The sequence below is a fragment of the Buteo buteo genome, chromosome 3 (genome assembly GCF_964188355.1).
Source record: "Buteo buteo chromosome 3, bButBut1.hap1.1, whole genome shotgun sequence".
Lineage (NCBI taxonomy): Eukaryota > Metazoa > Chordata > Aves > Accipitriformes > Accipitridae > Buteo > Buteo buteo.
In genome coordinates, this window is record NC_134173.1 from 26,542,920 (window position 1) to 26,555,822 (window position 12,903).

The window sequence follows — 12,903 nt, forward strand, 5'->3', positions numbered from 1 at the left end:
GCAAGTAAGCCAGAGGAGTTTAGTTGTTCAGCATGAGATAATAGAGGGCTTACTCAAACAACAAGGATTTTAAGGCAGGCCCATTTCAGAACATGCCGCGTGCTTTGTTCTAGGAGAAGTTAGACTGGTGCCGTCTATATGCAACATTCCCATTAACATAGCTGTGAATGGCACTGGAAATCAAGGGTGCTTATAATCCTCCGTTTGGACCCTGTCCTCAGTCTGGACCCTGTCTTCCAGACCTCAACTCAAAATTTCACCCACTTCTGTGAAACCATGTTGGAAACATTGCACAAAAGCAGTCTTCTGCCTTTGTTCCTAAGTCTCTTACTTTCATGACAAGTTGTAGGTTTTAAAAAACATTCTGAAGCACTCCTTACTTTTGCCATGAAAATCTTGACACCAAATGGTTGCTTTTAAGACTTTAATAAGCTGTGACAGCTTACTTGGAAAGTGCTTTGCATAAGGAGTCTCCGAGAAAATTTGTTAGATATTAAGGTTTATTTTAGTCACATGAAGTTGCAGTGGCTACTATGGATTAGCCACTGCTTGGAGAGATGCATGCAGCTTGGAATCCATGTTTTTTTAATGTAGAAAAAATTGATTGGGTTGGGGTTTTTTCCTTATGGAAATTTCCTAGCCTGGCATCATAGCTCTCCTGCTGCCAAGTAGTTATTCCTCTCTGCACTGCCTAGAGTGGAAAATTGGTGGTAGGATTTTGGCATAAGTTAGCATGACCTAGAAAGATGGAAGAGTTTCAGAAAAGCTAAGACTAAAATTTGCCTATGTTTGGCTGCTTCCTGACACACGTGTGCTGTGCAGGGCATCTACAGAAGCTGTCTGGATGAAGGCCTCCAGTCTCTCAGAACTGGATGAGCAGGTAGGTTAAAGTGACCTTATTGCTAGTAGATAGTACAAGTAATTTAATCTGTATGTGTATCTTCTGCTTCACTCTTCCAGGATTTTCTGGGAATTGTATAGGCTGTGGAGAAAGAGGATTTCGGTACTTCACAGAGTTTTCCAATCATATCAACCTGAAATTAACCACTCAGCCAAAGAAGCAGAAGCACTTAAAGTACTACCTAGTAAGAAGCTCCCAAGGTGTACTGTCAAAGGGACCCCTTATTTGCTGGAAAGGTAATAAAGGTGCCCATTCACTTAGGGGGTTTTTATTATATTAGTGTGATGTTGAATGGAAAATTGAAAGTTGCAATTGAAAATGTATGCATTCAAAAGGAACTATAGAAGATTACTTTCTTTACTGCTTGAAGGAAAAACTCCCACTGATTTTACTGAAGTCTGAATTTTCCCAAAGAGGTTTATTTAAGTCCTAATAGTAACCATACAATCGCAAATGGCCTTCCTCCATCTACCTGCACTTTCAGTGGGAGCCCTAAATCTGCCCTTCCTAGGATGTGCAGCCATCTTGGTAGAAGAAACAGGGTTGCTCAGTCTGGTGATTCTTTTCTGTGCCTGAAGCAAGGTGACTCACAGCTAGGCCTCCCACTGATACTCATCTAAGCAGGTGCAATTCAATCAGTCTAATGCCTGAGGATAGCTAGCAGGCCATAAGATTAAGAAAGCTCAGGTCGCTGATCTCAAGGAAAGAGGAGAAATCTTGCACACTCTTGCCATTTACAGTGTGTTTTACACTTGGGTTTACCCTCTACCAGAGTAACTTGTGCAATATTGTTATGTGCTAAAGAGATTACATTTATGACCCCAAGCCAAGGTAGCCATGGGGTCTGTTATTGAAGGATGCAGTTTTTTGGAGCTAGAGCCATGCAAAGACTTAAGGAGAGAATGGTTTACCTACTCACTATCTACTAAGTTGGTATATATGCAGACTGCCTGTCTTCCTCAGCTGTGGTTTCACTCAGTAAAGACAGAGTTCAATCTGGTGCCTGTTGTTCCAAAGAGGATGATGTGAGGAGAGGAGAAGCTCCACAGGAGGACTGACACACATCTGAAGAGTCACATCCTCATGTGAATAGCAGTATGACACCAGAAAGAGATGGTTATCACCAAGCTGTATGAGTGATTATAGTATTGTATCAGTTAGTGGTTCAAAGGGATTGTGGCTTCAGCTGCTTTTCTTAGTTGCAAGTATAATTAACTACTGCTTTAGAGTAGATGTGTTCTTCAGCAGCATTTTTCACAGATACTACAAGATTTAATTTGGTAGTGAAGTTCCAAATACAGAAAAAGGAAACCTTATTTTACTTTTAGAATCCTTTTTCTGAAACCTGTCCCTGATGCTCATGCAGTTGGGGTTCATGTGTGTCCTGGTAAATGCAGTCAGGAGTAACGCACATGTGAAAGAGGCAGATATTGGGGTCACTTTTGGTTATATGCTGATTGCAAGTGTTTTGAGCACCCATGAAAGTTTAGAAAATTGATCAAGAATTGACCTCATGAGCATTATTTTGATAGGCTGTATCCCCATATTGCTACCATCCATCTCATAACCCTTCACCCTCTACTTATATTAAAGGTCTAATTAGAAGAAGAGAAATTCTTTTAAACACCCCTTTCTCTTCAAACAAAACCTGATTAGATCTCAGCTGTAAAAATGGATTAATGTGTGATTTTTAAGGTGACTTTCTCCTCCCTCAACTCAGTTTTCATCCAGACATACACTCATAGTGCTGAGATGTCCCTGAAGGCTTTGTGAAGGCATACTAAGACTCTGGGTTTCAGCACAATTTCCCCTTTTAAAGGGCAACATATGACGGTTTGTATAAAGGTTGTGCCACAGAAGTCACTGAGTGTTTCCTGGGATACGTCCAATACTTTCAAATCTCTTGGAAGCTGCGAACTGAAGGCTCTTGCCATTTTGCAGCATCTGGTCTGTATTTGCCTGGCCCTCTGAGTGGCCCCCAGGGAGGTTTTCTTAATTAGAAGACAAAGTTGACTAAACTGCAAGAGCTGTATTTTCATTGAATGCTGCCGTTTGCCGCTGTTTGTTGTACGTGCTGTATGTATGCTTTTAACGTTTTGTCACTTTTCGCCACTGTGTTGCTGAACTTTCCTACTGGAAGGCAGGCCTTGTTAATATGTACTGTAGCTGCTTCGTTTGCAGAATGTAGAAGCAGGCAATCATCTGCTGCTAGCCTCTCTGCTAAACCAAATTCTTCGGTGTCACCGTCCACGACCCCAGAGGGTGGATCAGCTAATGGATACAAATCAGGGTTCACTCAGACAGGTAGGAGCTGAAAGTGCTATAAAGATAACCATTGGGGGTGGTAAGTTACCTCAGATATCGGTGGTTCAGGGATGCTGTAAACAACTGGGTATTTACCTTAAGCCGTGGATAGATTACAGCAGGGAGGGTGCCTTTTAAAATTTGCTTTGTGAAAGATGAAGACCCAGGTGAGGCTGAAGGTTAGCATAGTCCTAATAAGAGTAGTTGATTAAAAAGTATTAAAAGATCTTTTGATTAATTTATTTGATCCTGTGTCTCCCTGTGTTTGTTTCATTTAATTTTTTGTGGATCTCAAAAAACTTGAATTACACATTTAGAGGGAAGTGTTTATGTAATATATAGACTATTTGTCTTGAAAAGGAAAATAAATCTCCTTTTCAGGTTAGGGGGGCAGCTTTTATTTATTTGCTTGCTTATTTATTTATTCATTTAAATTTTATTTCACATAAGGGTGTACTTAGAATAGCAATTTCCTCATACACATACAGTGGTTTTTTATTATGTGAGCTAACATGCATCTCATAACTGTTCTAGAAAGCTATTAATGATATACTTAAACAAGGAGAAACTGTAAAAATCAAATAGACATTGGCTGACAAAGAAGCAGCATCTTAATTTCATTTATCTATTTCTTTATTGCAAATAGCCAAGGTGCTTTTCTTCGAGCTTTTTTTCTCATTGCTTTATTGCAGCTTCATCTGTGCTGTTATGTTTTTGTGTCTGTGCTATTTCTTGAAAAATTAAAAACAGGAGAATACTTTCTGTTAGTTGTTGTAATTGGTTGATATGTATGTACCAGGATATATATTTCTCTAGAGAAGAATGAAATGCAGATATAAAAACAAGATTGTTAAAATACTTTTTCCCACTTACAAAGTATGTTAAAAAGGAATAACAAACAAAAGCTGAACATACGCATTCTTATGAGGTTGTAATCACTGATCAGTATGTTCAGAGACACTTTCCCCAAGTGGTCACCCCTGTCTCTGTTTAGGAAGCTATATGCTTTAGGCTTTGGTTAAAATTAAATGAGAGTGTTGTTTAAACACATCTGCATTTCATTGCATGATCCCTTGGCTTCCAGATCCTGGCATGAGAACGGTGCAGATGCATGAGAACCTATTTATTTGAAATAGCAAGTGATCCAGTATTTACACAACTTTGTCTTCTATTGTACCTGCCAATTTAATAGATACACCTTTTATATACTGCTTTTTCCTTATCACTCACTGTGATTTTCAGTCTGGTTGGTGTTTCTGTGTGTTACTGTTTGTACTCTTAGGTCATGTTGTCAAAACCTTTTCATCTCCTTCTGCTGTTATCTTCTAGTGAAGATAATACCACATGCATACATATGAATCCCCTGTGACTGGGAGAAGGGGCGAGAGCACCTTTTTTCAGTGGCATGAATTCTGACATGGGTCACCTATGATGGAGGTCTGACTTTTTCTCTCCTAGGCTCTGCATAGCTGTTTGTACTTTGAGTTGACTTCTCAGTTGTTTTAAAACAGGACTACTTACTAGCAAGTTGCTTTCTGAAATTGTTTTCAGTTTGTTGTCAACTCATACCTATTTTTTCCTTTTAAGGTTGTGTAAATATTTCTGGTTTCTGCCCTTGTAAGTGAGCAGTTCAGTCTCTGAGTTCTAGAAGATACCTGTAGGTAGATAGTTATTGGCACACTCAAGAGTATTGCATTGAAATGGTAATTTTGTGGTAGAAATTAGAGTACAAGAGAATTTTGAAATACCGTAGTTAAAGTTGACGGTAAGGTGTGGCCATGACATTGCAGTCCGGTGTCAGGTTCCGCTTTCAAAATGGTGTGGGAAGTTACAGTTCCATTGCAAAGGAGAGGTGACTGGCAATGAAAAATGGCTGAAACCTTGAACAGTATAAAGAATTCAGTTCTAGGCAGACACACGAGGGAAAACTTCATTTCAGGTGTTAAAAGGGTGTTAAGCAACTAGAAATAGTGTTTTACAACAGAAAGATGAACAATTTTAATAACTGGTAGTACTACAAGTTCTGCTTAGGTACCAGTGTGATGTTTAAACATATACCAGCGACATCTGTGTTCATAGATAAAATTTCAAGAAAATGTACTAGAACTAGAGAGAGAGAAAAAAACCCCAAAGCTTCTGGACAGTTTACTTTGAGGAAAACTTGAACACTGCATATTTGCTACATCATATTTAATGACACACCAGTGTTTTCCTCCAAAGTCCCTGACCCTGGTGGTCTATTTTGATAGCCTTCAGCATATTTCCTGTGAATATGGACAAGGTTTTCTGGTGGAGCGGCAGCAGCAGAGGCTTCTGTGTTTGTTCCCCATCTTAGTTACTCTGTCTCGCAAAGCAGACTCTCCTCCCCATCCTCTTTTGACAAATGGTGTGTGTCCTGAGGGTGACTGTAGTTGGTGGATCAAGTTGGTCTTTGCCTTCTGTTTTCTTTACCTGGCTGTTTTACTAGGACATCTGTAGGTGAACTTAGCCTACTTTGCCTGCTTGTTGCAAACTACTTTCTGGACAGATGCTGAGTTAATATTCTTTCACTCCTGTTAAGAATTTAGATTTGTAAGTGTATCGGCATCCAAATGTTGAATTGTTTTTCAAGTAAATTGTGGATATTAAATGCCTGATGTTAAAGTAGGGGCCTACATGCTGAGAGGTTTGGAATCAGTTCTGATTTACAGTTTAATATTGGGCAAGTATTAGAATTTGTTTGTTCTTCAGTTTATCCATCTATAAAATAAGGTTTATATTTTTCAGCCTTGGTAAAGTGCTCTAAGGAGTTGCTGTTTGTTAATTCATGCAATGAGTTTGGGTTCAGATACCCTGCATTTCTTACCCAGACTTATAAACAGACATACACTTTTCATAGCCTTTTAGACAGTAGTGCTGTAAGGAGGTTATGTATTTGATAATATTTTTTTTCTGGCCTAAGTCAAGCTCAGCTGTGTCTGACAGAGGTTCAATAATTTGTTCTTGAAAATCTTAGGTGATGGAGATCCCACAACCTTTTTAGGCAACTTATTCCAATGCTTATTCCCTATGCTTGCTGGGGGGCAAGTCACATAAGCTCTTTGCCTTAGCTTTCACATCTGTAACATGGGATAACTGTGTTTACTTGCCTATCCCACGGGGGTATTTTAAGGAGCAATGACATAGCTCTTTCTGCAGTTAAAATATTTTTTGAGTGTATGTGAATGCAAAATATTGTAGAAGAGATCAATGATGGGTTCAGTAGATTATAAAATTCTATAGAAATGTCCAGTTAAATGTTTGTTACAACTCCTAAAAAATACAGATATACGCATATTTCTTAGGAGTGTAAAAAAATTGTTTGCATTACATGCAGACATGAGTTTAGATAAATGTGTATGACTGTTTGTGTGTATGTACTACAAATTATATATGCACATATATATATAATTTTTAATCATTACTTAATTAAATAACTTCTTTTCTCAGATTCTTCAGTATTCAGTCCAGCAAAATCATCTTCTGCTGTTAACTTAAGTGGAACTCAAGACCCATCCCGGAACAAGAACATTGTGAAACCTCTGGCTCTGTCAGTACAGCTCGTAGGAAAGGCATTTTCTGCAGGTATGGCTTTGCTTTCCAAGATAGCTGAGAGCCAAGGGAATTACCAGCTTAACAGCCAAGAAATAAGGGAGTCATCTTTTTGGTGGAAAAAGGAAAGGAAAACATTCACTAGCATTCTGCAAATCTCTCGTATTCTTGTGGTCCTCTGAACAGAAATTATCCATGGCCATTACTGTCCCCAAACTGAGCCACGCCTTGGCTTTCAGATTTGACATTCTGGTAAAAGTGCATGTCATATCCCTCTTTGTGCTTTCTAAGATATCTAAAAGAGCATAGAAGTCACCTCTTGATATCACACTGATTCTTGCCTCAGTAACTGAGAGCTGTGTGTTGTTCTGCATCTGTAACAGGTACAGTTCCTCCACATACATCTAATGGAATTTAGTCTCATTTAAAGGAGTTTTAATATCTGTGCTGTTTTAATTATTTATTTCTGTATTGTGTGTTTAATAATTAAAACCCTCAACTGTGGCATCTAAATCCCTTGCTGGTACTCTGTTGTGGTATTCTGATTGTTTATTACATTAGCTGGTTAGTCCTTTAAGCAATGAAAAAAAACGCATCACGCTTATTACAGGGAAGTATGCTTGAATAAGAAAAAATACAAATTTATTTGGTTTATATATGCACATGAACGTTACATTTTATACAAGATGTATTATATATGCTATTTTATACAACATATGTTGTTATATGTACATAATATTATTATGTTGTATCTGATGAATCGTTAACAGTTCTTTGTGTAAAATACTCTTTTCCCCTCCATACCTGTGTAAGAGAATTTATCTTGCACTGAAATTACTTCACACTATTTCAACCACTTCTGTGACTGACCCACATCCACCATATCTGTCTATACCAAATAGTTGACTCAGTACAAATGGGGAGCTTGCAATGGGCAAGTGATGTTATTCAAATTTTGCTAACTGGCAACCTGAGAATCTTGTGCCTCAATTTATTTGGATGACTGTGGTTGGAGAGTTCCACATTGCATTGTTTTAAGCCAAATACCCACATCTCAAATGCTTTCTATTGCAGCTGACATCAGCAAGCTGCTGCACCATCTCCTGCTGTTGCTCCTGGAGTATGTTCCTGGGGGCTAAATCATTATGGAGCTGGCAGATAATGGCAAGGAGCTGTAGTCCCCACTGGGCTTCATGTCTGCTCTATGCAGTTTGTACCTTTTTTTTTTTCTTCTGCAAAAATTAGGCTCTGAAAAACAATAAGAAGGAGCTCAGAAGTGTGAGGATAATTTCTTGTGATCCTCCATTGTTGTAGTTTTATTTTGTGATCTGGATATAGTGGGTCCTGCCAGGGTGTCAGCCTTGCTGGGACTGAAGGATCATCTTAGGCAGAGGTAGCAAAATTAAGCATCCTTTGCCTCAGTAATGCTCAGACCATGTATACTTTACAGCAAACTGCCCTATCTTCCCTGTCCAGTCTCCTTTGCTAAGGCTTTAGATGAGAGCCACGTAGTGAATTACTGTGTATGGCACATGGACAACTGGGGGAAAAATATATAGATGCACCAAAGTGGCTTACAAATCTTTATAAACTGAATTAATGATATGCATTTTTTTAAATTTTCAGCATCTAAAAAAATGTGTCACAAGCTTTCCAATAATTTTTTTTGTTTGTAGTTTTCTATTTTATTTTGGTGAAGTTTGGGATTTTTTTATTCCACCTATCCTCCCCACCCTGAAATCTGGAGACCTCATTTCAAGGTTAGGATTTTGCAGCCTGTGCCCAAATTATTCTCTGCCAAGTACACTTCATGCTTTCCCTGGAGTATGTTTCTTTCAGTCACGCATCTTGCCTTGTTCTTTTGTGTCTGCATGTGGCTGTATTATTTTGTTTGTTTGTTTTCAAGATTGTCTCAAGCCACATGCTCTGTATTTTATTATACTCAGCTCCTCTTTCACTGCGTGCCACTGATGTTGCTAATGGAAACGCTAATGGAGGAAGAAATAATGTATTGAGTTCAACAGCCTCTCGGCCAATGCCTCACTCGACATCTCCAAGTCCTGGCTGTGCAGCTGGAGACCAAGGTAAAGAAAACCTCTCTGTTCTTTTATTTTAAGCTGCACTGGCTGTTGAGCCTGAAATTTGAGATTTTGTTGTTCTTCCCATCATACCTGTTTCTACAATTCAGTCTTTACAGACCCATTTGGCTTTTGGCATGACCATTAATGATAACATTGTACTTCTTAACACAGGTAACAACATCTTTGACTTCATAGTCTGGCTTCGTGTAAATCTGGGTGTAAACCTCTGGTGCTCTGTGATGTGATACCAGCTAAACACCAGTGTGAAATGGAAATGTGGGCTGGAATCTGGTCATTTGAGAGGATGGGTTTAGAATTATTTTTTGCTTTCCTTCTCAGCGTCAATGTCCAATTCTGGACCACCAAAGAAACGTCACCGGGGATGGTCTCCTGGGTCCCCAGTCCCACCTCCTGGTTTAGCAGTACCTGTTCCTACAGTTCGGCCTTCAGCAAGAACAGGTAAAACTTGAATAATACAGAGATGTCATTTGGAAAAACCTGTAGTCAGCCAGACCGGTAGCCCTATGCTGCTTCTCTTAAGTGTTGCACAGAAAACATAACTGACCTTGCTGAAGTAGTTAAGGACACCGTGGAGAATTTTTCAGATGCCCCAGAAAAGCACACATGATTGTCTGGTCCTTGTTGCCATAATCTAAGATGGAACACGGGGAAAATGAAACTGTTGGAGGAGAGAGAGGAAAGGAAGATGCAAATAATATTAATAAAAATCCAAAGCTATCTAAGTCCCCCAAATGTAACTCAGTTCTTCTAAAATTGTACAAGTGTATGGATATATGAACATATTTCAAGGATTTTCATTAGCCTTCACCTTGGATGTTGTGTCTGTCTAGTGTGGCATGCTACAGAAACTGTACACTCCATTCCTTCACAGGAAAAAAAGGCTTTATATAACTTTGGCCTAACAGAGGACACTGATGTCCACTAGGTCATCTTCAGTTAAAAGCATGAAGTTTGTGAGACCAAATATCTGTTGTGCATGGAAGAGCTTGTAGGAGGGATATGTAACATCATGATATGAAATAGGATTAATCACATGTATGTGTGAATACTCATCAATTTCCATGTAGGTACCTCTTTATACATAACTATTAATAAAACTGTTCACTATTTCAGCACTTTTCAGTTGTGGGATTCAGCATACTTTGTAAAGGGGAATAAACAATTACTTATTCCTGTCTCTATAGAGTGAGAGAATAAACATACAAGGAAGAAAAAAAGCCATTTGTTAACATGCACAATGTATTTTTAACTCTGCTTTGGAAGGCTTGGTTTAGAGATATTTTGGAATGAATTTTCAGAGATACTCATTATAGGAAGAAGGGTTACATGGTAGTGCAGGCCTGCCTACTTGAGCACCTCAAATCAATCGCAGCTTTTGTAGGTTTCTAGCTTCAGAGACCTGCTGAAGATACCTGATACAAGGCAATCTCCCCCTTTTGTTGAGTTTGTTTCCGCCAATCTACTACCTCGTCTGTGTACTCCATTTTCCATGTGTCTTTCATAGTATTTTTTTCTGTTTGATAAACAGTTTCCACTGCTAAAACACATGGATTCATTCATGCTGCCTTTGATGCTTTTCTATTGATGGCATTGTTTGAAAAGTTTGTTACAAACCACCAAATGAAGCCTGAGAAACTTCTGAAGCAGACCTCACACTGAAACCTGATTACAGATTACAAAATTCTTGCACTTTGTTTCTTTTTACTTGTGAAAGCTGCTCTTGCTCTTTCATGAGTAAAGCCTAGTTTTTATCCTTGTAATAACTCTCCAAGGACAGCTTTGAGATTTTGGCCTGTTTTTGTTTTTCTTATCTACATATATTCTAGGTCAGAAGTCAGAACAGTCTCTTCCCTTGTATTGGGAGGCAATATTGAGAAATAGCCTCCATCTTAGAGGTGGCCTTTTGGCATAGTACTTGGCTTTGTTTAAAGAAGCATATTCAAACTTGTGTTTTCTCTCTCATTCCCACCAACAATACAGTGGTCAGAAAAAGTTTTATTTTAGGGGTGGGACTACAGGAGGATATAGGCTCTTAATTTAAATTACTTAAAACTATAGCAGGAAATGCAGAGACCTTTTGAATTTTATTACAGTTAGTGATCTGCAGTGGTTTTTTTTTTTATTTGTTCATACGGCCAAATCACAGTATGAGCCTTTTAGTAATGGAAGCTTCTCTTTTCTTTATTTTATAGACCCTCTTTTGTCAGTCCCAGTTCCTCAATCCATGCTAACTGGAATTTTACAGCCTCAACCCATCCCAGCAGGGGAGACTGTAATAGTTCCTGAAAACCTGCTGAATAACTCAGGAGTCAGACCAGTGATTCTGATAGGTAAGTCTTACACTGGGGAATCAAATGCTGCATTTTGAACAAATACATGCTCCCCTAGGAGAAGGGGTTTTTTGATTTCCTTTTGTTGGTTCTGGCATTCAGTACAATATGAAGTCAGTTTGTCATGGATTGTTTGCTTTAGTTGCTCAACATTTAAAATCAGAAGTTAAGCGATTTCTGGAGAACCTGATTTGCAAATGGGTCACGACTATGTCAAATTTATGCAAAATGTCTGGCCAAACTGAAGTTTTGTACAGTCCAGCAACAGAAATACCTCCATGTAGTGAAAATAGCTTTCCAGTATAAACAACTTACAAAACAAGCAAATATTTCCTGCAGCATTTATAGTCCAGATCTTGAAGCCCAGGGATTCTGCATGAGAACCAGAAAATTGATTTGAACTGAGTAATCAGAAGTAAACAATAACTAACTTTTTGTCTTTTATAGTCCATACTTCTTGTAAGCAACTGAGATAACAGATCAGGCTTTTAAAATCCTTTACCTGTATAAAGTATATTGTTAACCCTTAGAAAAACATTGCTTTTACTTTAAAAGTATGACTCATAATGTGTATATCACTTTCAACCTGAGCTATTTGGGCATACTATATAACAAAAGACAGGTCAGCTAGTACTGCCAAAATTCTGATGAGTGATTTTTTTTTTTTGACTCTAGATCTCTTCTCAGTCCAGCATAGTACAGATGGTTGTATAAAGTAGCTTCACTGTTAACATAACATGCCTGTCAATACAATCCATGGAATAATTTATCATTGCTGAAGAAATGGAGAAGTTCTTCAAATCCTCACTTGCAGAGATAAGCCTAATACACACAATTCCCAGAGAATTAACAGGGCCATCTACACTAGTAAATCCATCAAGGACAGGGTTACACTTCTAGTTTGTTTTGCTTAGCGTTGTTTTCTGGAAGCCTATTCTAAAGCTCTAGCATGGTGCTTTAACGGTTTTCAGAGAAACACTTCCTTATTAAAGACAAAGGTGCCTACAGTCATCAGCTTAAGTGCAAATTGAATGCAGCCCTTAGGCTCTTGGAGAGTTGCCAATGAAGTCCTCAGTTAGGCTAAATGTTAGTGGCCCTGAGAAACAGTGTCCTATTAATAGTACAGAACCAGATGTACCTAAATGGATGGGTTTGGCAAAACCTGTGTGGATTTTTTTTTTAAATGAAAACATCCTCAAGGAAAAGAGGAGTTAGCCTGTGCTCATGTGCTTTACCTTACAGAACATCAATTTAGTTGTTAACGTTTATTTAACCTGTTTATGAAAACAGAATGGAAAAGTGGCAAAAAAAAGTTAAATCAATCACAGCAATGCCACAGTAACTGAATCAATGCTAATGTGACTTATGCTGCTTTTATAATGTTAAGATCAATGTACTTTTGCTTCCATTGATTTTTCTTTTTTGTACACCGTATTATGGAGAATCTGTATTTAAAGGTCAGGATAAGACACAAATAGATAATATTCTCATCTGTATTTGCATAACAATAATTATTATCCTGCTGGTATCCAATTATTGATAGTTTTTGCAAATCTATCTGATCACTTGTGAAATACAGCAAAGGATCACTGGCCTATCTCATTTATTTTGTAAGCAATTATAATGCCAAGAACAGTCACTGATGCAGTATATTTTGCAAGATAACATTAAGGAGAAGTTTGGAAATGCATACATT

At 38.3% G+C, this 12,903-nt stretch overlaps 1 protein-coding gene across 2 annotated transcripts in view; it reads left to right on the top strand.

Moving 5' to 3' along the window:
• The window catches only part of GREB1L (GREB1 like retinoic acid receptor coactivator), a 144,280-nt gene that overhangs the window by 88,295 nt on the left and 43,082 nt on the right, over positions 1 to 12,903 (top strand). The window contains exons 6-11 of one of the 2 annotated variants that reach the window (XM_075023099.1): positions 961 to 1,137; positions 3,083 to 3,205; positions 6,674 to 6,808; positions 8,722 to 8,859; positions 9,196 to 9,315; positions 11,070 to 11,207. In XM_075023099.1, coding sequence (XP_074879200.1) covers positions 961 to 1,137; positions 3,083 to 3,205; positions 6,674 to 6,808; positions 8,722 to 8,859; positions 9,196 to 9,315; positions 11,070 to 11,207 — 831 coding nt within the window. The remainder of the gene's footprint in view (positions 1 to 960; positions 1,138 to 3,082; positions 3,206 to 6,673; positions 6,809 to 8,721; positions 8,860 to 9,195; positions 9,316 to 11,069; positions 11,208 to 12,903) is intronic. The other variant, XM_075023100.1, reaches the window with a different exon arrangement.